Source organism: Gambusia affinis, linkage group LG01 (assembly GCF_019740435.1).
Source record: "Gambusia affinis linkage group LG01, SWU_Gaff_1.0, whole genome shotgun sequence".
NCBI classification, from domain to species: Eukaryota; Metazoa; Chordata; class Actinopteri; order Cyprinodontiformes; family Poeciliidae; genus Gambusia; species Gambusia affinis.
In genome coordinates, this window is record NC_057868.1 from 2,614,273 (window position 1) to 2,641,126 (window position 26,854).

Below are 26,854 nucleotides of genomic sequence, written 5' to 3' on the forward strand. Positions count from 1 at the left end.
TAATTTTTCTCGGAATTACATTTCAATGGACACAACAGTGATGAAATGGTCACATTTGCTGGTTAGAACCAGGCAGTAGGTCTGGTTTGTGCCCACTCCGCTGGCTGTTAACTGGACTTTCGTCTCCACCCTGGAGGCCCCCAATCATGGAGCCCAGGGTCCCGTAGCTTCCCCCGTATGGCTCCATCTGAGCGGCCACGCTCAGATGGAGCCTCTCTGTCCGAGGCATCTTGGGCGTTTGGTTCAGCGCTGAAGAGGGAAGTGAAACCGGTGTGGCTGCATTGTCGCTGAGGCTCTGCACCGTGACAGATGACTGCACAGATATACAAGTTTCAGTTACAAAGATAAGGTATATGGTGATAAAATCTGAGAGCAATCAGTTATTATATCTGCAATGTCCATTACCAAAAAAATCTATTTCTAGGTTGAGTTATACACAGAGGTGAAAGTAGTTTTAAATTCTTGCTGGTACTATGACGAAAACTGTCAGTGGCTCATTATGTGAACCAAATGAAATAAAAACATTAATATTTTACTGTACTATGGGGTCCCTGAATAGATAACGCAGAACGTAGAAGCACTTCACAATGTGAAACAAATATATATTCTGCCATACGGGGTGGAAAGTAATTACCGGTAGTTACATTTATATTTATTGATGTTATTACAGTTTGTCTAATTTGTCCTTTAGATTGTTTACAAAACCTGAACTTTTCCTTTTCCTTGAATTTGTTATGAATAAAGTTACTGTGTTACATTTGAAATCATATCCATTAATGAATAAAGATAAAACTTGAGAAAATACTGCATTGATCTTTTGGCTGGGTTTGTATTAAGATCTCATGGAGTTGCTTCAGTGGGAAGACAGACGGCACAATTCTTGCTGAATTTAAGGCATCAGTTTAACTGATGCCTTGTAAACGTTAATATTTGAACAACAAATGTAAATGTCAATTTTATCAGATACTTGTGATCATAATTTGCATTGACAAAAACTTAAAACAGAACATCAGGTGCTTAGTTTGGAGTTAAAAACTATTAGATAGAAGTAACAAACAGCAGCTGACTTAAAATACTGGAAATTAATGTCTCATTAAAAATACACATAATATCTTGTTTTGCTTTTTTATATATATAAATATGCTCCTTTAAATCAAAACAGTTTGAGACCAATTTGTTCTTATTTTCTTTGTGATGAGCAGAACTTTTACTCATCAAAAAGTAACTAAAGTAAAATTGTACTGAGGGACTTGTTACATTTAATACATTTAATTCAATGCAATTTTTTTTATAAATAACTTCGGCATCACTTTCTTTTCCTTTGAACATATCATTGCTTTATGCGCTTTTATCAAGTTTGGATTTCGTTGAATTAAAAATTCACTGTCCTGCGGTGTTTTCCCGGTTTATATTTTAAAGTTTATAAATGATAAGCGATTTATTGTTCGTCCTGTCCCAGTGCAAGCGGCATTTTTCATGTCTGTGGACCACCTGTGTAAAATGTCCCAGTCCATAAATCAAACGCACCAATCCAATCAACCAAACACCGCCTTTTAGAGAAAGACGCTCGTATTATACGTTGTCGTTTAATACCAGTGATATTTCCGGCCGTAAGCTAATAAACATCTGTTTTCGAGGTGTGCTATGTTGTTTTAATTGAGCAAAATAACATGAAACACAACTAGATATTCTTCTTTTGCTTTTAAGTGGGACATTTTGTAACAAGCAGACAGACGTTGAACACAGGGGAGAACGGTTTGAAGACTGCTGACGAAAGCTACGAGCTCCGGGAGGGTTGAAGTGGAGGGGAGAAGAGAGAAACATTTCGGAATAAGAAAAAAATGCGTTTATAAACAGATTAACTCGTGTTTTGGTCCGTCTATTGCTAGCAAGTTATTGGTAAACGCAAACTAAACATATATATTCTTCAATTATGAGTTACAGCTAAATTATATAGAACTTTAACATATTTTAATGTCCGTAAGTTGGACATTTCAGCCACTGAAATGTCCAATAAATTAGTGTTTATTGGACACATTGAAGTCCCTCCACTGGCTCCCAGTATTTCAAAGAATAGACTTTAAAATACTGTTGTTAGTTTATAAATCACTGAACGGCTCAGCACCACAATACATTAAAGATCTGCTATTGTTTTATCAACCTTCCAGATCTCTCAGGTCTTCTGGTTCTGGTTCTGCTCTGCATCCCCAGAACCAGAACCAAACAAGGAGAAGCAGCATTCAGCATCTATGCACCACAAATCTGGAACAAACTTCCAGAAAACTGTAACACAGCTGAAACACTGACTTCCTTTAAATCTCAACTAAAAGCCCACTTGTTTAGAGTTGTATTTGAAACGTAATCAATTGCAAATTTATTGACGGAATCTGACTTAATGTTCTGTTTTGATTGTTGATTCTATGTTGCATTATGTTTCTGTGTTTGATTTGATGTAAAGCACTTTGAAATGCCTTGCTGCTGAAATGTGATATACAAATAAAATTTGTTTGATTGATTGATTTTGTAAAGTTTCACTGTGAAAGAAATGGTTGTAGGGAGAACACCACCAGTAAGATCAGATTTGTTGTTTTGTTTTTTTTTCTTTTCAGGCTACCTACATGTTGATAACAAATAGTTCTCTCTAAACAATGACAACAGACTTCTAAATACCTAATGCACATATTAAATATAAAATAAGTGCTGAGTGTCAATCTGAAGCAATATAATACTCACGTATCCTACAGAGGCCTGACTCCCAGCCACTGTCTTCTTCTTTCTGGCCATGTTGGGATTCCAGTTACAAACCAGACTGTCGTTCTGCACGCTGTAGCTTTTATGGCCAACAAGCCAATATGTATTCATTTTGCCTTTACCCTGACAGGAGAGTGATGGGTGCAAGTGATGAATACTGACTAAACAATTTGCTACAAACAGCACTGAAATTAAATGTTTACATAAAAATAACTACACCGATTGTGATTTTTGAGAAGCCATGAAAAACAAGGTTTCACTTTGTTCTAAGAGTTATCACAAAATTAAAGTATTGAAGGAGCCACGTCATTTCTTGCTGAATGAGAGAAGTAGCACCTAGAATCTAGATGCTGCTAGTGAAATACCTCTTCCTTCAAAAAAACAATACAACAGTATGACTTGGGTTTGCAGAATTGCGTTTAATCACGTAACAGAACTTGAGCAACAGTGTCCTTTTAACAGATGACAACAACATAGAGATTTTTGGCCAGTATGGTACTGAGTCATGGAGGAGGACTTTGTTCTTCACAAAATGTTTCTTTGTTTCAGGTTAAATTTTGAACATTTAAATGGAAGTCTTCTGTTGTTGTTCATCCAATATTCATCCATCTTGCTAACACTCTTATCCCTAATAGGGTCGCCTCTCGCCAGGGTGACCCCGGGCGAGAGGCGGGGTCGCCCTGGACAGGCGCCAGTCTGTCGCAGGGCAACACAGAGACAGACAGGACACACAACCATGCACATGCACATACACACACACACACCTAGGGAAAATTTAGACCAACTAACCCGACAGTCATGTTTTAGGACTGTGGGAAGAAGCTGGAGAACCCGGAGAGAACACACGCATGCACAGGGAAACATGCAAACTCCGTGCAGAAAGATCCCAGGCTGGGAATTGAACCCAGGACCTTCTTGCAAAGCAACAGTGCTACCAACTGTGCCACTGTGCAGCCCCATCCAATATTCTCTTTACCTAATTTTAAGATTCATTGAGAACCAGAATATTTTAAAATCATTTTCTGATACATAAACTGTTTTAGAACATTGTGTTTTATGGATAACCATGGCTCAGTGAGTGGAGGAGCTGTCTTACAAGAGGAAGGTTGTTGGTTTGACTCTATCTTCCTCCTGTCACATATTTAACGTAAAGTTGCCAACCAATCAGTGTAAAAACATAACTCCAGTGAACATTTGTTGTCTTAGTGTCATAAGTGACTTGAATGGCACTTTATAAGTTCAGTCGATTTACAATTTCTCTCCATTATCACTGTATTTAAAGGGATATATTTAATATAATATCTTCACAGACAGGCTGAGTGGGGATATTTGATTTGAATTGATTTAAAAGACCCCACTCATCTTCACCATACCTGCAGTGCATCATTTGAAAATTTACAGAATTTTCATTTAAGTAGAACTAGAGATTTATGTTTTCACTATGGATTATTTTCTAAGCAGACTGAAGAAAATATGAAGCCGTTGAATTGAATTGAATTTTGCAAAGAACATTTTAAAAGTTGAGAAATTGATTTGTATCCATTACCTTGACCTCGATCTCTCCACGTAGCTGCAGCTCATAGGCGTTGTCCTTCATCAAAGCCAAATAGGTTTCTGAACTGGTGTGGATTTTCTGGGCTGGAACAGGAAAACATATGAAATACATTTGGAGCAACAATTTTAACTCTAAGCAGATTCCCAGGTCCTTCTCTTCGAAGCTTTTCACAGTGTGATTGATAAGGGAACTAATATTATGTCTTTACAATATACCTGAAAGAACACTGTAAACATGCAGTACTTTGTTAATTATAGGTATGTGCCTGAGTTACCCAAAATATTTTTGTCGTTTTTTGTAGAAACACAACTTATCTGATCTTCCACATCAATACAAAATCAGTCAACACCTCTAGCAGTGATGGAATTATAGAAACTTTTTTGATGAGAAATATCTGGCAGAGTACATTTTTAAAAATATTATTTTAATGAAGTATTTACAGTGTTGATCATTTATTGCTGTTTTAGGCATTTGTGCAATTTTGAAAAGGAAGTATTAGAAACTATTGGTTAAGAATTCAACGGCTACAAGTAATCAGCGAATAAAAATAAAATTACATGGTATTTCCAGTTGTTATGTACGTTTTTGCTGTAACACCTATATCAGATGGTGATGAAGTTAGCCTCCGTCTACAATTAACAATTGTTATTTTAGTGGATTAACCCATTTAATCCCACCAGCAACAATTGTTGCCAGACATTTTTTCTAACTTCTGGAAGCTCTAGAAGAATTGTTTTGACTTCTAATACCTAATTGAAGTATTAAAATAAAATAATAGAGTGTCTAATCCAAGCAATATCAATTTCATGTATCTAGTGTGAAAGGTCACATGACCAGGCCTCTTTACTTCCTGCCTGTAATGCTTGAGTTACACAAACCTGTACAAGAGGAAGTCCGCAAAAAATATTTAAATAAACATTTTGAACATATGTTCTTTAAAGTATCTTCTACTGACACAAAATTTTTTTTTTATACTTTCATCCATAATTTGATAAGAAGAGTGAACGTTAGCATGGCAACAATTGTTGCTGCTAGCATAATACATAGACAGCAATGTGCTATGTATCAATGTTTATTCTATATGCCTTGCTGTTCCCACACAGCTTAAAACTATAAGATGTTTTAGATTTTCTAGGCCAGAAGGAACCTCAAAATGACGTCTTCTACATCCCACAGTTGAAATCCTCCTCTATTTCACCCAGAGGCGCAAAAGGTTGCTATGCAGTGTATGCAACGCATAGGGCGCACTAGGGGGCCAAAACGATGTAGGATCTTTTTTTTCTAGTCAGCATTTTATGTACTTAACAGATGTTTGTGCATGAAATGATCAATAACAGAGGAACAGCACTGATTAGGCGCCCCTCCCATCCTACCAGCCGCTCTCCCCTCCCATTCAGGTAGTTTGGGTAGCGGCCCTACCGAGGACGCGCTGAGGCGCGTTTTTTTCTTTTAAATTTGTCGTACTGCCTCGACAACAGGGAGCTAAAGATGAGGCGACCGGGCACAAACAGAAAACAGAAGAGTGGGAAGGATAAAGATGTTGGAGAGACGAAGAAAAGCTTTTCAAAGTGGTTGAAAGACAGAAGGTAAGTAATGTCAGTGTATCAACAAGAGAGTTGCTAGCCTAAATGACAGCTGGTTGTTGTCCAATACCGCGATTTATTCCAGACATATAAATGTCTGATAGACACACCGATCACACACATCTCAACAATAAGTGTAATAATAATGACCAAAACAAAACACGGAAATATTAGGGTCAGCTAAATTGTCGCTATGGACCTAAATAGGACTCACTAACTGACGCTGTTGTCTTGGTTACATAGAGACGGACACTACGCAGCCGCAGTGAGCTGCTATCAACCATATATATATATATGCGTGATATATATACATGTACATATATGTGTATATATTTATGTACACACACACACACACACACCTATATATGTGTATATATATATATATATATATATATATATATATATATATATATATATATATATGTATATATATGTAACCTGGTTGTTATAATTACACAAAATGTCTTTTTTTGTTATTGTTTGTATTGTTCTCTACCTGACCGAAAAGCTGTCATTGTTTTGAATGTGTTACTTTAAGAACGGTAGCCCCTCCTTTTTATTTCTTCTTCTATGGTTTTGACTTTAAAATGTTTGCGTCCCTTAGCCCCTCCCCTTTTGTCATGTTGTCCTGCGGGAGAGGTGTGTCCTATTTATTTTCTATCTAAATACTTCCAGTTTATTTGTAGATTTATTAAGTTAATTTCTGTTATGTATTTTTGTTTGTGTAGGACTTGGAGCGGGCAGCTTGTAACAATTGTTTTTCTGTTGGATATTTTCGTCAGGTATGTTGTATAAAAAAGATTTATTTTATTTAATGTGAGACATGATCCCGCCCTTTTTGTCATGTTGTCCTGCGGGAGAGGACTTGGAGCGGGCAGCTTGTAACAATTGTTTTTCTGTTGGATATTTTCGTCAGATTTTCGTCAGAATAAATCGTTGAAAGCCAAAAAGAGTCACGGCCTGAATAACATCTAATAACCTGCACAACGCAGAAGGGATCCGGTTACATATATATATATATATATATATATATATATATATATATATATATATATATATATATATAAACACATATATATATAATTTATATAAATAAATATATATATGTATATATATATTTATTTTTATTAAATTAAGGGCCATTATAAAGAGAAATTGGGTTTGTTCTCTCTTGTTTGTAAAACTGACAGCAACCAAAGTATAGATTTATTAGCAGAGAGAATATATATTTTACATATCCAAACATCAGAATCTCAGCTTTAAGCCACATTTTATAGGATTCAATTATAACTAAATAAAGAGTTCACTGCCCCAACCAGACCCAATAAAGGTTTGCGTCTTTATTATTTGCTATATTAAAGACACATCATATCTTAACTTATTGAATAAGACTGTCTGGCATTCTCATGTAAGTTTTGGCTTTATTCTTAGCACTACAAAACAAAAAGCCGTCCAGTGACTGTGGGTGCAACAGACACCAATTAACCTAATCACTTTTTTTCCCGAAGGTAGGACAAACCGGAGCACCCGGAAAAAACCTATACATTTATTTTAAAGATTTATTTTAAAGAGTGTCCATTTAAAGAAGGCCTCCAACAGTTAGTGAACGAGAGACAAAGGTAAAATTAAAAAAGACCAATTAGCCTAATCACTTTTTTTCCCGAAGGTAGGACAAACCGGAGCACCCGGAGAAAACCCATGAATTTAGTTTTGTACAGGTTAGTACAAGCTAGTTATTAATGAGTAAATCTCATCGTGGCGCTCTGCCTAGCTGCCCGCCATCTTTTCTCAGCTCAGTTTCCTGGAGACAACGCTTCCTGCCTGCTGATGTTGTTGACATTTCAGGCTTTCTCTTACTACGGGGCATTGGCTTCAGCTGATTTACCTTTTCTGGTGTTGTGAGCTTATCTTCTCTAAAATGTGGCACTAACTTGCCTTCACCGAGAGGCAAAGTTTGAAAACGAACTGACTTTTGGTCAATAGGTAGTAGAAATTTGACCTGTTTATCAGTTTGCATCTCAACTTTGCTTTCACATTTAGGTGCTTCCACAGCAATGTCATTTTTCACGTTTCCCTTACAAAAAAATCCCACGAAAATCACATGTGATCATATGTGGATCACATGTGACTTTCACATGTGATTACATGTGGTTCACACAAATTCACAAAAATCACATGTGAATCACATGTGATTTTACCACGAAACGTTCCAAAATCACACGTATTCATGTGCTTTCACATGTGATTCACATGATTCACATGTAAAATTTGTGTGAACCACATGTGATTTTCGTGGGATTTTTTGTAAGGGTTGCCCCTTTACTCTTTTTGGATTTCTTCAAATCCTCGCATTCTTTCTGCCAATCTTTGTATTTCTTCTGCAAATCCTCATCTTTCATCTTCTCCGTGTAGTATTTTGTTTTCCACTTATCAATTTGTTCGTTGAGTTTTTTAATGTGCTCTTGATCCAAATCCCTGCTTTCAATTAGTGCCTCCACTTGACCATTTAAGCTCTGAATTTCCTCCTCAAGCTTTCTCCAATCTGATTCTGGGCGGTCACAACATTTCTTCTCATTGCCATTCATCACTGCTACCTGTCGTTATAAGGCTGAGAGAGTTGCTCTCAGCCTGTTTCTTCAAGAGTCCATTTATCTCAGATTCTTTTTTCTTTAGATGGTTCACTAATCCCCTGCGTCTCATTTTTTCTTCAATTATTACAGGTTCACATAATTGTAGCGTTGCTCTAAACTCTTGCCTACTTTTAAAAATGAGTTCCTCTGTTGGAGGTTTTGGACGTTTCTTTAGAATATTTTTCCTCTCCTCTTCTCCCTTTTCCAGCTGTTTTTCTAGATCTTCTATTTTGCCTTCCAGACGTCTGCACCTTTCTTTGTGGTGTGACACCTCCTTCTTGAAAATACCAATATCGTAATTTTTTCGGGATAGCTCAAACTTGAGTCTCTTCACTTCATCTTCACGCTTCTCAATTGTCTTTTGGTCTGCTGTGCTGCGAGACTCCACTGCGTCTTTTTTTACCAAAATCTTCTCAACCTCCTGTTTTGATTTCCTCTCGAAGTTTTTGAAAGTGGTGCAAAGCTCCATGACTTTCTGATGGTACTTTTGAATCTCAGACCTCAACTGATTCCTGTGGTTTCTCTGGTTCTTTATCTCTGTTTAACCTTGGGATTGTCCGTTTTTGCAAGATTTTGTTTTGAAAGAGAGCCGAGTCTCGCTCTTCGGTGAGAGAAACAACATCCTGTTTTAGACGCTCAATTTCTTCCCGAGCTTCTGTCAACTGTTTCTCCAATTCATCCTCCCTTCTCAGCATTGCACCAATGTCTTTCATCCTTTGTAGCCAGGTGGCACCATTAGGTGTCGCTCCCTCCACAACCTGAACCTCCATAAAAGGGAAGCTGGGAGGGTGGTGGCCAAGTGTCAATTTCCTGTGTGTGTTGGACCCACGCTGTTTGCTGGCTTTGGCAGGTTTGGAGGAAAACTGTTTTAAATTGATTCTCTTAATAAGTTTGTCCTGATGTGGTGTTTTCATACAGGGCCGCATTATTATTAACGCCCTGCAGCGTTACTCATGGGCGTGTGGTTGTTTGACGCTGCGGGTTGGCTTATACATTTGTCTCTTTTAATCAGATTGAATTATATGTTTTTGTTTTCTTATATTGCTTTTATTTGGCAGGGCTGGACCAGATCTACTAGACCAAGTTTGACTTTAGAATGCTGGTTTATGTGATGCAGTGTTTTTAATGTGTTTTAGATTGACTTGATTAAAGTGATTTCATAATGAGCTTTAGTAATTTTTGTATTTTTGTTTTTACAGTTTTATCACTGCTTCCTGCTGTCCTTTTGGAGTTTGATTTTCTTTGTTGTTAGTCCACACAGTTTGGATTATTTGTCTCTCCTTAGTGTTTGTGAGGGAGGGCTGACAACCATTCATTTATTTTGTTTGGTTTTGTCCTCCGTTTGTTACGGTGGCCCTGAGGTGCAAAGCACAAAAAAATTAACGAAGCACAATTACAAATTGCAAAAATACAACAACATTAACGAAAACGGAAACGGTATGTCCCATTTGGAGACCTGAGAGATCACTGATTGGACGAAGTTATCGCTTGAACGGGTCGGCCCGTTCAAGCGATAGGTTATAGCGTCCGCCATATTGAAAGTGACTTATCTACCAGCAAGCAGTTTATCTTTTGCAATATTAACTACTAACCGGAGTTTGACTAACAAAAAACCAAAAGGAAAAAAAAAGGAAACAAATCTAACTATACTGTTATCCCTACGTGTTGGATACACCATGTATGTTAACGTAGATTAACAGCAAGCCAAACTCAATTTTCATGAGTCAGGTAGCCGAGCGTCTTGTTCCTTTATTACAGTCTTCTTACTATTTTTCTACAAATGTGGGGGAATCTCAATGACAACGAATGAATGAATAAGTGAAGTGTTAATTAACCACCTGGTACCACCCGATACCACCTGGTACCACCTGCTGTCTGTTTGCTCTGCTTCTCCTTAACGTTTCTACCACCCAAGTCAAACACAAAGATTACACCATATTGTAGCCATGGTAACACAACCATCAAACTATCAAGATGATTTTTTAAACTTTTACAATGTAAACTTCCTAATTAAATCGTAAATGTACAATTTATTTTTCTCAGCTGAATGCATTAAATGAAATTTAATAACATTGTCATTCTCTATAAATGATGCTACATGCTGTTACAGTTAAACCATTTCTAGGCCCCCTGAGTGTCTGGAGGCCCCTGAATGGCCCCTACCAGCGGCTACTGAGTTTTCTTTGCCTTGATATTTAATCAATTAATATGATTAATTTTATAATTGACAGGCCTCCAATTCTTTTTTTGTTTTTGTTTCTTTGAACAATAAAAATAATAAATAAATTGTGGAGGGCCCCCTGTTGGTCAGGAGCCCTTAGAATTGTCACAACTTTCCCCCCCTATCCGGGGCCCCTGAACATAACCAACATAAAATGTAATAATTCATAAATATCATGTGTTAGGGAGGTCCAAGGATTTAAATGCATGGACTTATTTTGCAGGGAAAAGATTGGGATTAAAAGGATTAATTAATAGTCTTCTTCTGTTCTGTTTTACAACAGAGTGTAATAGTGTCATTTGTATTTGCAATGGATTCAGTGAGAACCAATGTTAAACCCAGATTGTTTTTCTTCTTTAGAGTTACATAACAATTTCAGTTTTTATCTTATATGTGAAGTTTCTGTTAGTAAAGCTTTGTGGATTATTCTGTAGGTGGGGGAAAAGATTCAGACTTTGGGTCCTTCAGTTAGTGAAACAACATAGTGTAAAGGTTTCATTTAGTTCTCTGCTTCTCAAATTGTCCGAATGTATCTTTTTCCTTTCACTGGGGTAGATTTGCTTCTTTTTTGTTGCCATATTTGGTTTAAGTTAAACTTTTTAGGTTCCTGTTAATACCAACCTAAATAAAATCAACTACTTGAAATGTATGCTGGTGTAAAATATTCTCTTGTGTTGAATATTCTTTTGAAAGGTTCATTTGTGGTAGCTGCAGCCTGACAGTGCACAGCAAGGGCCTTAACATAATCATCATTATAGAAGAGCAGGAGAAGCAAGTTATGGACAGGATATTTAAAAATCAAATTTTCTTTAAGAGCTGTAAAGGTTTGTGTAATTATTACTGAGGACTCACGCAGGCTGGTGGACTCCATCCTTGAGGCAGTGTTGACCGTATCTCCAAACAAACAGTATCTCGGCATCTTGTAGCCCACAATCCCAGCCACACATGGACCTACGGAGCCGAAAAATACAAATGGCTTTTCGTTTTGCTTTAGAGCTTAAATTGTAAGCTCAACAATCAGGCACCAATACAACCAGAACACAGAAATAAAACTGAAGAATTTAAATAGATTTCAAACAAATTTGATGCAATCACTCACAAACGAGGAAGTGATGTTTCGAGCATCCCAAAAAGGCAATAGTAGGAATAATAATGACATGTTACTTCATCTTCCTGAGATTCTGGATATTAAGCTTCACATCCCATTTAGTGCTGAACATGACACTTCTTTTTTTTTTTTTACATGTTTCTGTGATTTTATGATCTCAAAAAGCACACAAAGTCCTCAGTACTTTTATGTTTATTCATTTGTCATTCATTTCTATAGCCTACTCCTACTCCAACCTTAACCATAACCAGTTCACACCTAGACTCAAATCACACCTTTGTCCTAAATCTAACTTCTAACCTCAAAACAGCACCTCTTCTTATAGGGCTTGGGATTTGGGCCCATAAGGAGCAATCGGTCCTTATGGAGTAGTATTTGTTGGAGAAATGGTACTTACACTGTAGCAAATACAAGTCTACACGTACACAGACGTGAACACACTAAAAATTTCAACTGATCAGCTGAACCCTCAGCACTTCCTCTAGATGGCGCTGTGGGTTCAGCTGAATGTTGGTTTCTCTGGCTTTTTAGAGTCAATTCAACTTTATTTAGACAGAATCAAGTTACAAAAAATAGAGATAAAAACAAATAGGAATTATAACTGAATTGGATAATTATAACTGCTGTAACAGTTATAATTGTAGTAAACATACTTCTATTACAAATCCATATGAACAAACATAACCACATAAACACTCCACACAGATAAAAAACAACACATGTAACCTTAAAACCTGATGATTATTGTATTATTGTTGTAATTTGGATTTAAATAAACTGGACATGAAAACATTTTACAAGCTGTCAGTCAGTGCTCTACAAAATAAGAAAAGGTATCAAGGTTAGGTTAAGATTAGAAAGGAAGGCTGAGAGCAGAAAATATCTAAATAGCTTAAAAACACAAAAAAAAACACTTTTGAGACTTTGAATAATTAATTTTAAATGAAGAAAATAAAATACCAGACAATGAAATGAACATATTTCCAGATCAGCTCTATTTTTTTCTATTTTTAGTGAGCTGTCTCTTTGCTTCACTGTGAATTAATCCAGTTATGCTGTCTTTATTGCAAACACATCTGAATACTGTAGAGGTTGAACCTCAGAGAGATGGAGCAGCTGGTCTGAACATAGAACACATTACAGCACGTTGTTGTCCCAAATAAGTCTCAGTGTCATGTTTTTTTCAAGGCACTGGAAATAATAGGAACACGTACAGTTCATGAAAAACAAAACCGAGCTCTAGAAAACCAACTGGAATTATCTCAATCTAAAACTCTACAAATGAAACTACTGGCTTTATTCCCCAGAGCCAGAACCAAACACCCACATGCAGCTTCTATTGATCCCAAATCTGGAACAAACTACCAGAAAACTGCAAAACAGCTGTAACACTGAGTTCCTTAAAATGCAAGGCTTAAAACACCCCTGGTTAGAGTTGCTTTTGAACCATATTAAATTGAATATGGACCAAAATATGTGATTTGTATTGATGATTTTAATGATGGCACTTAGCAAAATGCAATGTCTGTTACTTATTTCACAATTGTTGACTATGTGCTGTGTTTATGATGTTTTGGTTTTTTTTTTTTTGTGGGCTCTAGTGTCCCTTTTTTCATAGTAGTCTGACAGGAAAGGGGGAAAGACATGCGGCAAGTGTCGTCGGGTCTGGGAATTGAACCCGCGACGGCCGCGTCGAGGACTGGGGGCCTCCAGGCGTGGGGCGCGCTAACCTCTACGCCACCGGAGCACGCCCCGTTATTTTTATGTTTTCATGATGTAAAGCACTCTGAACCGCCACATAGTTGAAATGTAATTGACCGATGCTCTAACAAAGCCAGAATGATGTGTTGGACCTTGTAGTCTCACGTGGAGCTCCTCTGACCTGTGTGAATGCCAGCTCGGAGCTGCAGCCTCTCGTTGGGCATGTGAGGGATGGACACCTGCCTGACCGCCGCCAACAGGTCCAGTGCCATCTTGGCAATCTCATCTGCGTGTTTGTCACCGTTTCTCTCAGGTAGACCGCTCACCACCATGTAGGCGTCTCCGATTGTCTCCACCTTGTTAGAGCATTCCATTAAATTCATTCAAATGACATGGGAAAAAGTTTCTTATTTAAAAATAATAGGAAATGATTGCAATGCAGTTTCTGTAGTCTGCCATCTGTACATAACAGCTCCTAGAAGACATTAGACATCTCATCCTGGCTAGTATCTGACAGGAAACACAACTAGAGACAGACTAGACGAGGACCCGACAAAGAAACAAGAGACATAAGTGGATTTAAATACACAAAGGGTAATCAGGGAACACGAGACACAGCTGGGAGCAATCAAGGGTAAGTGGGACAACAGGAGGTTCAACAGAACACAGAAACTTAAAACTTAACAGAAAAATTAAATCCTCACATCCCTGAGATCCTGTCTATGAAGACCAGAACAAGAAGGCTGAATGTGAAGCCAGGGACAATGCTGGTGGAGTCTGACATGCACAGGGACTAAGTCCAACTTTGGACACTTTTTTAAAATTTTACTTCACTAAAGTGAAATGAATAAAACACCAACTGTATAGACAGAGACTTAACCCAAGAAAAAATAGCCGAAGTCCAAAGAAAACTTTAAAACACCTCCAGGCAGACAGGAGTGCTATTGATCAAGAGCTCTTTTTTGAAGAGTGGAGGACAGTATGGATGTCTTGACGGAAAGCTTCAGACTTACAGAAACGTGCTCTGTTGGCGTGAGTTTGTTACCTTGTAGACATCGTAGGAATCAATGCGAGTGTCAAAGCACATGTACAGATTGTTGAGCATCTCCACCACCTGCAGAGGGGTGCAAGATGCTGAGATAGATGTGAAGCCCACAATATCTGAGAAAAATATGGTGACCTGGAAAACAAGAGAGAAAATGTTTGCTCCGTCACAACATATCAGCTCGTCTTCTCCTATTGTGTCAGCCACACAGGATGAGGTAACAGAAATATAATAGATAATACTGATTTATACGTTTCCTTTTACTGACGTTCAGGGTTTGAGCTGAAGTTAGATCTCATTTAGAGAAATTTTGGTGAAAACATTTGCTACAACTCATCAGAGTATATTCCGTACCGCCTCTATCAGTAGAAAATTACAGTCTCTGCATTGAACGAGTGGACAGGACAATGAACTAAATCTGTGGAATCAGCATCAAAGTTTCCTCTGTATCTGCTAAAAGTAACGTGGGCCGTTTGAGAGTCTGCAGCTACATTTCCATATCAGAGCAGTATTTTCTCTTTTCAGTGAGTTCTACACAGAAAACCCTCCTGATCATTTTGAGCTGCTCAGACCCCCACCTCGCCACCGTAAGGCTTTTTTGGTCCAGCTGCTTCAAACCTCTTCAATAAGCCAGATCCAATTTCACCTGTACAACTTGTTTTATCTCCACATGAATATGCAACGGGGCAATTACAGGTAATTACACCAACAATGGCAACAAAGGCAACAAACACACACGTTCAGTCAGGGTGTTTGCACATCTTGCAGATGTAACCTCCTCACAGCAGCTTTGGCCAAAGAGTGACAGAGGAGGAGAGCAGACGCAGATCTGTTCTTAACAAAGTCTGCAGCTCCATGTGAACTGTAGGACAACAGAAGTACTTATAGTATCACATAGTATCTCCAACTTTTCCTATCACTTTTAAAAAGTGATTACTGGTTTAGTTTTTTAAACAGCTATTTAAACAATATATTATTTGTATTTCTGGGAGATGAGATAATGGTGGGGCTACTCAGTGAAGCAGTTGGTAGCATCTGCTGCTTTGCAGGAAGAAGGTCCTAGGTTTCAATCCTAACCTGGGTTTTTTCTGCATGGAGTTCCAACGCTCTCCCTCTCCATGCAGAGTTCTGTCCAAGTGCTCTGGCTTCTTCCCACGGTCAAAAACACAACTGTAGTTTCTAGGAAAGTCTGAAACTTAGAAGTGTGCCTTCTTGAAAAGGACTTTCAAAGGCGTTTTCAAGGAATGTTTTCATACATTTCTGTTATTCTGATAACATGCTGTTTTCCTTACCCTTTCATAGCTTTCGGCTTCAACCTGCTTACGCTTCCTGAGCTGCTTGGCGACTGATTTTGGCAGCATTTGGTGCAGCAGATCTTCAGCTAGCTTCCTCTGGCGTTTCAGATCCTCAGATTTCTCCCTCAAGCTCTGAGCATAATCCTGGATCCACTCTGTCATCTCTTTGAAAGAAAACATCATCAGAGGATAAATGAGGCACGCCACAGCCAGAAGGCAGATCCTTATGCTGAGGCTGGAAGACACAGCTCGAGATGCCAGCCGGAGAGCCAGCGACGACCGATCAAAGACGCACTCCTGGGTTTTTATGAGAGCCTGAATTCCAGTGTGTGACCCCGAAAGAAGCTTGCTTCCTGCTCCAGAGATCTGCCATGGACTTGGGTCCAGAATATGCACCGGCTGAGCTTCCAGACTCAGGTTTACTTTGAGGTCTACGTTCTCTGACCAGCAGTCATTCAGCCGCTCAGTCATCAGTCTGCATAAGCTCAGGTAATACAGAGTGTTGGTCCACCTGCGCTGGAAGTCAGCAGGAGTCAAGGTGTTGTGGTGGAGCATCAGTTGGTAGTTTAGTTCTGTGAAGGTCACCAGTAGTCGGGCAGAAAGAACATCTGCCCAGTTAGGGTTTTGTTTGGCTTTAGCTAAAGCAACTTCAACTGAGCCCCAGATGGTCAACAGTCTCTCTATGAGTTGAGTGAAAACCGATCCATCCCTGACATCCAGGGATGGATGTAGAAATTCCTGCATGTTTCTCCTCAGCTGAAGGCAAAATCCAGACATCTCCGCACTGCACTGAAGTCTATGATTATTACTGTAGTTCACCATTTTACCACAGAGGTGATCCAGTGCTGGGGAACCGGACCCCAGTGTCTCATTGCTTATGTCTTTGGCTAATAAAAGCCTCATCTTCTGAAGCTTACTGATGAGCTGCATCAGAGCTGTGGTCCTGCATGAAGTCAGTTCGCTGTACGCGGCCTCCGTTGCATCGAGCAGGTCGAAGTTGGAGCTGAGGTCTGGAGATACAGAGCCAAGTAGAGCCAGGAAGGAGAAGACACAGGCCGTCAGAATCCGCCGAACAGAACGACTGCTGCCAGAGGAGGTAAATATGGAACATCTGAAACACAGAAAAACAACCGGTTATATTTTCTGATCCAATATGCTTCAGATCTAAAACCTCCTGAGCATGTCACAAAGTCTTTGCTTTTATTCAGGTGGTGGCAGCATTAAGTGTTCACATGTACTAAAATCAAAAGCTATTTCAATCAAAAACATCTTAACTGATGAGTTTCATGTTAACATAGAACCTTCTTTGGTATCACAGCACAATTCTTGATCCATTGAACTTGTGAGTTTGTGGAAAGTTTCTGTTTGAATTTCTCTGCAGGATGTCAGAAAACCTTCCCAGAGCTGCTGTTTTAATATGAACTGCATCCACCCTCAGATCTTCTGCTTGAGGAAACTCCAAAGGTTCTCAATAGGGTTGAGGTCAGAGGTCAGAGGAGGATGGTGACCCGACCATGAGTTTCTCCCCTTTCATGCCGATAGCAGCCAATGACACAGTGGCATTCCTTGCAGCATGAGATGGTTCATTGTCAGGACGAAGATGATTTTGCTACTGAAGGTTCGGCTCTTTTTTGAACCATGAAAGAAAGTGACCAGTCAGAAAGTCCATATACTTTGCTGAGGTCATTTTCACCTTCATGGACTCTGAAGGGGTCGACCAATGATTCTCTCCTCATGACTTCAGCCCAAAGCATGACTCCACCACCTCCTTGCTGACGTCACAGCCGTGTTGGGACGTGGTGGCCATCCACCACCAATCCACTACTGCATCCATCTGGACCAACCAGGGTTGGACAGCAGTCATCAGTGAACAAATCTGTTTGAAAATGAATCTTCATGTACAGCTGGGTCCACTGAGACTGGTTCTGCTTGTGAGCTCTGGTTAGGGGCCAAATAGTAGGTTAATGCACCACAAGCCTCTGGAGGATCCTCCACCTTGAGGTTCTAGAGCAGCTTCAAATCACTGTTTGCTGCTTTGTAGGGGCATTTTAACAGCTGCTCTCTTAATCTGATCAATTTGTCTAACAGAAACCTTCCTCATTATGCCTTTGTCTGTACAAACCCATCTTTGTTCTGAATCAGCCACAAATCTCTTCACAGTATGATAACGCTTCCGTTTTCATTAAATATCTAATGTTTTCATACCTTGTCATACAGCACTACACTATCTGATGATTTTCGTCAACAGAGATTCTTTCTCTTTCCCATGTTGCTTGAAACCTGTGGCCTGCTTAATAATGTGGAACATCCTTCTTAAGTAGATTTCCTTTAATTGAGCTCACCAGACAAACTAATCAATGATCTAATCAATCTCTGAAATGAATTATAGTGATTCAAAAAGCCCTGACACACAATACCATCTATACATTTAATAGCACAACAACAACGAAAAAAATCTTTATGACACTTTAATCGAATTTGCATAATAATTTGGAACATGGTGTATAGTAAAAAATTGCAACATCAATGCCAAATGATCATATTAACTCTGGAGTACCTGTTTATTTTTCTTATTATTTTTGTTCTATGCAAAATGGTTTTAAATTCTAGCTAACTTCTAATACTGTTGGGCTTTTATTCTTTCTGTTGTTTTCAGTGAACAACACTGCCCCCTGGATGCTGAATGTGGTATTTTTTTGTTTGCTACAAATTGGTGCTATTACAATTATATTGAATTTATATGACCCGTAGTTCACCTTCCTTTCAGAAACTTGTAGCTTTGGTGATCTTCGTCCTTTGGGAAGTTATTTTGTCAGCAAAACGGTTTTTATTTAAAAAAATGCAACTCATAGAAGCAAAACAAATGTATGTGTTTTATAAAAGCTGCCATAACAAATTTACAGCTGATCCAGAGATCAAGAACCTAAGGCATTACAAAAACAACAAAAACCCTGCTCCTCATAATGATCAGATGGTGTCAAATAAAATGTGTCAAAGACCGAAGAACTGCTGATGAAGTCCACTAAAAGAAAACGAAGAGGCCGGTGTAACATCACTTGATCCCGTTTTTTAAGACATCAGAGCTCAGTAAGTGCGTACTTCTGGATTAACTTTGTAATTAGACAACTACCTGCACGGCTCACAATCGCCGTCCGCGGAGCGCTGCGCCTCCGGTGCCACTCTCCTCCTTTTCCTCAGCAGTCTTCTCTTCAGAGACGCAGAGGACAGAGTCCCAGGCGCGAAACACTGCTTTTTCATCAGGTCCAGCGTTGACGACATGGGACCGTTTCCTCCAGCTGAGCCTCCAGTCAGATTCGCTTCCTTAGGCGAGTTTACGACCGGAGAGCGCCTCCCTGTCAGCTTGCGGCTCAGGTCCAACATGCGGCTGAGCAGCAGGAACACACAGCTTACCGTGTTCGGTTCACTACAACAGCAGATCACTGTCACAAGGCATTATTCAACGGCACAATGAAAATGCACTAAACATCACACATCAGGTGATGTTTGTAACCGCGGTTATTATTTCTTATTTAATCACCACTTTCACCGTCAGTAGTGCAACATGTCCATCCACGTTCTCTGACATTAAATGGTTCCTTTAGCTATTTTGTTTATTTATGTATTATTATTATTATTATTATTATTATTATTATTATTATTATTATTATTATTATTATTATTATTATTATTATTATTATTATTACTTTACTACCGTTAATATTAGTAGTAGTAGTAGTAGTAGTGGAATAGGCCTATTTTAGTTACTTTAATTTAATCAGTTTTTATACACTGACACAATTCTAATAAAAACGTTACATTTAAAATGTTGAGTTATATATACAAATAAATAAATTAAACTAAACAAATTGAAAAAGTGGTGAGTTAATATAATTTCATGCAGGTCTTTCTTTTTTTTACGATTTGCTCAGTGTATTAAAGAAATAAAATGGACAGTAATTAATAGCCCATAAATTGGAGTCATACTGGTCACAAAATAATCTAAAAATGATTTAGATTACTTTTTAGAATTGTCTAAAAGAATTGCTTATTTATAGCAATGCACAACAACAATTGATTCTCTAATTGGGCGTGTGTTTACAACTGCAGTCGTGTGTGGCCAGGCTCTGATGAGTTGGAACCGATTTGAAATAGTAAAACCAGGGCTGCCATGCTCCCAAGGTAGAAGGCTTCTGCTCCTGGTTGCAAATATCCAGTACCTTTCAGACATCATATCTTGAATGGATTTGTTATTCTTAACAGAGTTTGGCTACAGCTGCAAGAAATGCCTCTACTTTCTCAAGCTGAAAGTCTGAAGCTGTACCAAGAAACAGATTTTGTGTGTCTGACTTTGTCAAACAATCCATTCGCATGTGGGGTATTTTGTTGTGTGTGTGTGTGTTTTTGTTTTCTTTTGTTTTGTTTTGGGGGGGTTTATGTGTGTATGTGTGTGGCGGCACGGGTGTCTTCTTTGTTCTTTGTATCATAACGAATCTAAAATTAATCAAAATAATTTAAAAAAACAATCCATTCGTCCGTCCACTGTCTGAACCAGCGGTCACTGAGCAAGATGCAGCGTACATCCTAGACAGGTTCCCCAGGACAACACAGAGACACACAGGACACCATGCACACACACTCACACCTTAGGACAATTCATGGACTAATGGACCTAAAGGTCATGGTTTTTGGACTGTGGGATCAAGCCGCAGTACCCGGGAGAATGCATGCATGCAGGAGAACATGGAACCCACCTGGAGAAAGACTCCAATCGGGGATTTGAATCCACAATGCACCCAAGACAACAGGGTGACCATGCACCTGCTTCACTGTGCAGCCCTGTCAAAGAATCAGTTTGTGGGTGTTTTCTAGAGCTGCTCTGTTTTTTTGTCCTGTGGGTCTTTGTGCTTGGTTGGTTGGGGTTTTGCTTCTGCTTGTTTTTGTTGAATGAAAATAACTTAACTGTTGTTTCAACTAACATAACAAGACTACATTTGTCATGAAATGAAGGACCCAAATACCTCTGACAAACAGTGTACCAGACAAGGTGCAGCTGTCTTATACAATAGAGCGCATCACTCCAGTTCTAAAAACCTTCCACTGGCTCTCTATAGCTCAGAGAATAGACTTTAAAATTCTTCTCTTGGTTGATAAATCACTGAATGGCTTGGCATCAAAATACATTAAAGATCTGTAGTTGCATCAACTTTCCAGAGAACTCAGGTCTTGTGGTTCCAGTCTACTCTGCTTCACCAGAACCAAACATGGACAAGTAAGATTTAGTTTTTATGCTCTTCCATCCATCCATCCATTTTCTTTTACCCTTTTCTTCCTGAAAAAAAAACTTCTAGAAAACTGCTGAGACCCTGAGTTAGAGCTATCTTTGAATCATAATAACTGGAATGACTAGTAGACTAATGCATGATTATTAGTGGATGTTATATAAGTACTTCAAATTATTTTTGTCACTTCCATTTAATGGTTTTTGTTTGTTTCCTGTTATGTTTTTATCATCTGACTCCTTATGTTGCTGCTAATATCGATCTGCTTGCTGCTTCATAGCCTGTACTGTACACCAACTTGGCCAGATGTTTGACCCTGGATTCTTCTTCTGAGGCAACCACCAGAGAAGGAGGGACCGGGGTTCGAACCGGCAACGTCTCTTTACAAAATGTTGTCTTTAAATCAAACAAACACAAAAAAACAACCCAAAAAATAAAATGCATTTCCGGAGCTCCACACATTTCCATAACTGATGTGATCCCAGTTGGCTGTAGCAGCGCTCATTAATCAGTTGGAGATCAGTTCTTTAGGCAAGCTGTTGGTGAACATGGGGAATATCAAAATAAACGCGCTTTTGATCCCAGGTTGAAGTGATTTTAGCGCCTTTCCGAGAAGCTCACCAGCGTCCACAGACACCGTGCGGGGACTCTCTTCAGAGTAAGGGTGGACAGTAGACGAACGTCCTGCTGCAACCGCCGGCCAAAACAACGGAGCGTGCTTTTAATTTGACGGTTGTTGGCGGAAACTATGCGCGTTCACATTCCGACTTGATCAGTTTGGAGATGAGTTGTAATGGATGTTGATATCGCCGTTTGAAAGTACAGCGTGGGACCGCGGTGAAAAGATGAGGCAGTCGGTAACGTCGTTGTTGCCGGTGTAACGAGGCGGTTCTGCTCGCTTTATGCGGTGAATATTTACCGGCGAGGGTTCCAGCTGGCTAGCCGGTGTTCCTCCCAGCGGCGGGAGCGGAGCAGTTGTTCAGCTTGGAGCCGCTGAACAAAGAGCTTTTCTTCCCCGGACCATTGTTACCGTGCAGGGCGCCTGAAACTGATTCCGAACTGGTTTCGGACGGTTAAAGTAAGCCAACTGTTAGCTTCAGTCCTACAGGCGCGTGTTGGTGAAATGACTTTAGCCTGGTGTACTTTTAACCAACACACGATAAGAAGGCTACATGTTTGTTGCCCAACACTGATTTCTGCTCCCAACTAACTGGATTAATGTCGCCCGCACGTCAATTTAGATTTACTTTGTGCGATTTAGAGTGAGTTAGAAACTTCCGACGCGCTCGGTGGAGTTCAAGCATGAGTGTAAACAAACTGCTCTCTCCAAGGGGAACCTAAACGTAACCAGGAGAGGAAATGTTCCCTGATAATATACGCTTTTATTTATTCCATTTTTAAGGCTTCCTTGTTGTTGAATGCCAAACAACAGCCGCTGGTCACCACAGCCTGCTGCTTTGTAGGAATAGAGCGCCAAACTCTACTCTAAAATTGTTCAGTTTATTTTCGTACTGCTGTTTGTACAGAAACAGCAGAACAAATGTTTAACACACTAGAGGACTGGATATGACATTATAGTCTCCTTCATGTAGCGGCTGTATATCTGCTGAAGAGGTGAAGCTGTAGTATTTCACTATTGTTGAAGAGGTTTCTCTTTTTCAAAGTAGATGGAAGTAGATAGAGTTAAATCTGCTTGAATAGTGTAGTGTCAAATGTTTCAATCCTTGAGTTTATTATTACTATGTTTTGTCTGAAGGATATTGTGGACTGATTAAAAGTGGGTAAGACAAACTGACAGGTCTTCAGAAAGCCTTGAGAAGTGTTATTCTGTAAAGGAAGATGACCGTTCAGACCGATCTTGGCTCTGGTTCTGCTGGAGGTTTTATACATGTTAAGTGGAGTTGTTCCTTTGAGGTATTGCTGCAGAGTTAGTGTCTGGATTAAATCCATCTTTACCAAAAGGCCTTTAAACTGAATTTGTCTGCATTATGTTAGAACTGGGATGCATGTTCTAGCCTGTTTACAGGCTAGAATCTGTTTGCATGCTTGTATTGTATTAAATTAGACATTTCTGTAAGTTAATTGGTTCTGTTTGTTTTTATGAAGAGATTTCCTGTGAATTTGTCGCTTTATAAATAAGCAGAAGTGAATTGATCAAGAAAGTACTGAAACAATATGGCTGCTTGAAAGCAGAATACAGTTGATAAGGCATAGATGAATACTTTCTGATGAATCTGTTTATCTGATAAATAAAAATGTTATATTTAAAATAAAATTTGTTGTCAGCCATGAGAGTAACCTTGTGTTGTTTTTTGAAATAATATTGACATTGATAAAAGTAAAAAAGTATGAACTGTCAGATATTTCAAGGTTGATAAATTTCTTTCTATCTATCTAATCTGAAATTTACAGTAATGATGTAGAATATTATCTGCTTACCTTTATTTTAAAAATAGACTTGTCACTGCGAACTATTCCTACTTCTATGAAAATAATTTCCTTAGGTAAAAAAACAATACAGATTAAGATCTTGCTGAATTTTACATAGGCTTATTGAGCAAAATATGACCATTTTTGATCTGTAACAAGTATGACAAACTGGCATTAGCTGCTTGGGTACAGCCTACAGTTATCTGGTGAACACACATGCTTGTTAGCTGTAGAATTGAAAACTGCAATGCCTTAATAATAGTGCTGGGTGCTCCTTTAGTTTCCACACCATAACTGTCTCAGTTTTCTTAGAAGGAGGGGAACGGCATTGGGACTCGATGACGTACTCCTGGAGGCATGGGAGTTTATGATTTGGTTGTTGCAACAAAATCTTGAAGACTGAGAAATGGAGGGAAGGTGTTGTGGTGTCGGTTATTGAGAAGAAGTATAGAATTGTGACAAGTATGGAGGAAATACACAAGTGGGTTTTTCCTCCATACCTCCAGGGGAAAAAACTCCAGGTTTGGAATTTTTCATACCTGGAGTTGTACGAAAAACGACTCCAGGTATGAATTTGTTTTTTTATACAACTCCAGGTATGAGCTGTATGAAAAACAACTCATACTTGTGAAGCTGTGGAAAAGATTAGCGGAAGCCAGACTTGGGTCAGAAGTGAGCAGCAGAACAGTTTCATGCCAGAATTACAGATGCAAGTTTTTACTTGAAAGATGCTGATGGAATGTACAGAAAAGGCCAGCGAGACCTGCACTGTGTATTTCTAGATTTCAAGAAAACTAAATCTAGTTTGACAAGGTTCAAGGCTCTGGATTATGATGTATGCAGATGACATTTTGATTTGGAGTTAAAGCAGAGAACAGGTAGAGAAAACGATGGAGGTGGAGTTATGAACTGGAAAAGAGAGAAAAGATGATTCCTCATTCACTCTTCACTCAGGTCCGGTTTGGACACGTTCAGGGGCGAGACAGTTGGAGTGAAGGTACAGGATGCAGAAGACGGGACTAAATGGAGACATATGATTGGCTGTGGTGACCTGAAGAAAAAAAACCTGAAAGAAAAGATGGAGAAACCTTTAACTGTATCTAGATACCAATACCTAGATCCATCTGTCTGCTTTTGGAACGTTCTGTGCCTCTGTAGATATGGTGGTGGAGATGTTTCATGTAACTTCGATTCCAGTCCTCCCAGCTGATTTCGGGTTTTAAGCTGGACTTTTCCCAATGTTGCTTCTTGCTTATTATCTGAAGATGCTCAGGTGTGTCTGAAGGGCAACATTTAAAAAGGAATGATCCTGGTTCATCAGCCACCGGACTCATTGACTCTGCTGTATTTCTATATTTGAACACAATTTCAGATTCATGCGGTTGTACTTTGCTGTTGTGTTGACAGGTTTGGGGCGGCCTGTGCTCCAGTCATGACCTCTGGGAATGGGAGCACAGACAGCAGCCAGCACAATGGAGACAGCAAAACAGCTCAGCAGGCCATAGACAATTCCCACATCCTGACGCACCTGATCGAAGGCTTCGTTATCCAGGAAGGTGCCGAGCCGTTCCCTGTGAGTACCGGGTCGTGCATTGGTCTGTTGGGGAATATCAGCAGTAACAGAGATTTGGGAACCTTTTCTGACATGCAGCTTCACAGCTAAAGTCATTTCTGACGTGCAGTAATGAAGGCTGGCTTTATTAGGGGCAAGTCTTTATTTCCAAATATCATTGGTGGTAATCCTTCAGGGAATTTTTCTTGTTTTGATGCCTCAGAATGCTTTAATCTTCTTTAGATATGCAAAGCTCTTTTTGTTTCAACAACCTAATGCTATTAGCACCGTCTTAAGCTGAGCTCATGCCAGCAGTTCACTATACTTGGCATTTTTATCAATCAGCTGAATCAATACATTTCTTTTCTGTAGGTGGAGCGTCCATCTTTTTCTATAGAGAGCCTCCGGAGACGGGCAGCAGATTCAAAGATGGATGGCCTATCTTCCAAGGGTAAACGTTTTTCTTTGTTTTTGTTTTTAGATCAGTAGTAAAGTTCATTTTCCATCTGACCGTCCGTCCGTCCAGACAGACAGACAGACAGACAGACAGGTGTACAGGTATAGCCAACAAATCCGTATTCTAAGAAAACGTCTGTGGAATACATCAGGGAGATGTGCTGGTAACTGTGAGTTCTTCATCCTTGAACTGCAGTTTTGTTCTCCAGTTGTGCTGCACAATGTAAGTAACAGTGAATTGGAATAGAGTTGTTGAAAAGTGTCTTTCCTTGCTTTTCTCCTTGTTTTTCCTCATCTCAAGAAGAGTCTTCCAGTTCAAGAGAAGGAAAACTGGGGAGTCATCCGACAGTGACTTTGTGTGCTGTTTGTGTGTCCTCTCAGAGCTAAAGGCCCAGCAGGAGCCCATGTTGACCTGTGAACTTTGTGGTAAGGTGGACTTTGCCTACATCTTCAAAAGATCCAAGAGGTTCTGCTCCACAGTGTGTGCTAAACGGTGAGTCCGATTTATTTTTCTTTCTGAGGTTTTTTTTTGTTTTTTTTTGCTCTGATTCAGATCTATCCACAATTATCCAAATAAAATCTCAACTTTATTGGGGAGTTCTGGCAAACATTGAGTCATAAACATACAACTGTAAGGTCAAACTGACCTTATTTGAACCCTACTAGTCATACTATTACTACAAAAAAAAAGTTTTATGACTCTGTTAACTTAGATCTTTTTTTCAATATTCTCAAATATTCCTGTAGCTACAATGTGGGATGCACAAAGAGAATGGGTCTCTTCCCGAACCGCAGAACCAGCCTAGAGAACCTGAAGAGACGAACGTTGAATGGGAATTACAAAAACAGCAGCTTGGACTCTAAAAAGAAGGTGAGACATTTTATTTGACATGTTGCCGTGTGACTGGCAACCCTCCTGACCCCATTGGGGACAAGGGTGAACTGAAAATGGATGGATGGATGGAGATATATATATATATATATATATATATATATATATATATATATTGTCTGTGGAACTGTCTGCACACGCTGCTCAACGTACTAATGACGGAGAAACAACTCACCTTTCCAGGAAAACTGTTTATCCGCTGCTATCTGCTGTTGGCCTTGCTAACTAGCCTTAGCATTCACAGCAGGCTCTGACATGGCAGAGAAGCTACTGTTAGCTTCGGACAAACTGTCTACTCTGAAGCTGACCTCTGGTTTTGGTTCACGGTTCAAATGTTGGAATGAGCTGATTTCCAC

General features: G+C 39.3%; 2 protein-coding genes across 3 annotated transcripts in view; one reads left to right on the top strand and one right to left on the bottom strand.

Annotated features, from left to right (window-relative positions):
- Positions 1-19,454, bottom strand: LOC122832859. The gene is made up of 8 exons (XM_044120033.1): positions 19,020-19,454; positions 15,887-17,000; positions 14,595-14,729; positions 13,731-13,905; positions 11,593-11,691; positions 4,298-4,389; positions 2,734-2,874; positions 1-313 (listed from the first exon to the last, which is right to left on the bottom strand). The coding sequence occupies exons 1-8, from the start codon at positions 19,268-19,270 to the stop codon at positions 50-52; spliced, it is 2,271 nt and encodes a 756-aa protein (XP_043975968.1). The 5' UTR covers positions 19,271-19,454; the 3' UTR covers positions 1-49.
- The window catches only part of LOC122832863 (polyhomeotic-like protein 2), an 11,607-nt gene continuing 3,576 nt past the window's right edge, over positions 18,824-26,854 (top strand). The window contains exons 1-5 of one of the 2 annotated variants that reach the window (XM_044120057.1): positions 18,824-18,976; positions 25,006-25,171; positions 25,523-25,601; positions 25,988-26,099; positions 26,354-26,477. In XM_044120057.1, the coding sequence (XP_043975992.1) occupies positions 25,031-25,171; positions 25,523-25,601; positions 25,988-26,099; positions 26,354-26,477 (456 nt within the window). In that variant the 5' untranslated portion in view covers positions 18,824-18,976; positions 25,006-25,030. Of the gene's footprint in view, positions 18,977-21,371; positions 22,247-25,005; positions 25,172-25,522; positions 25,602-25,987; positions 26,100-26,353; positions 26,478-26,854 lie in introns of those variants that run through there. The other variant, XM_044120048.1, reaches the window with a different exon arrangement.

Coding starts and splice junctions, on each gene's coding strand:
- LOC122832859 (XM_044120033.1), bottom strand. CDS start 19,270: ATGTTGGACCTGAGCCGCAAGCTGACAGGGAGGCGCTCTCCGGTCGTA. Junction 13,906..14,594: donor ATTCCTACGATGTCTACAAG/GTAACAAACTCA, acceptor TGCTCTAACAAG/GTGGAGACAATCGGAGACGC. Junction 2,875..4,297: donor GTGGAGAGATCGAGGTCAAG/GTAATGGATACA, acceptor CTCTCCTGTCAG/GGTAAAGGCAAAATGAATAC.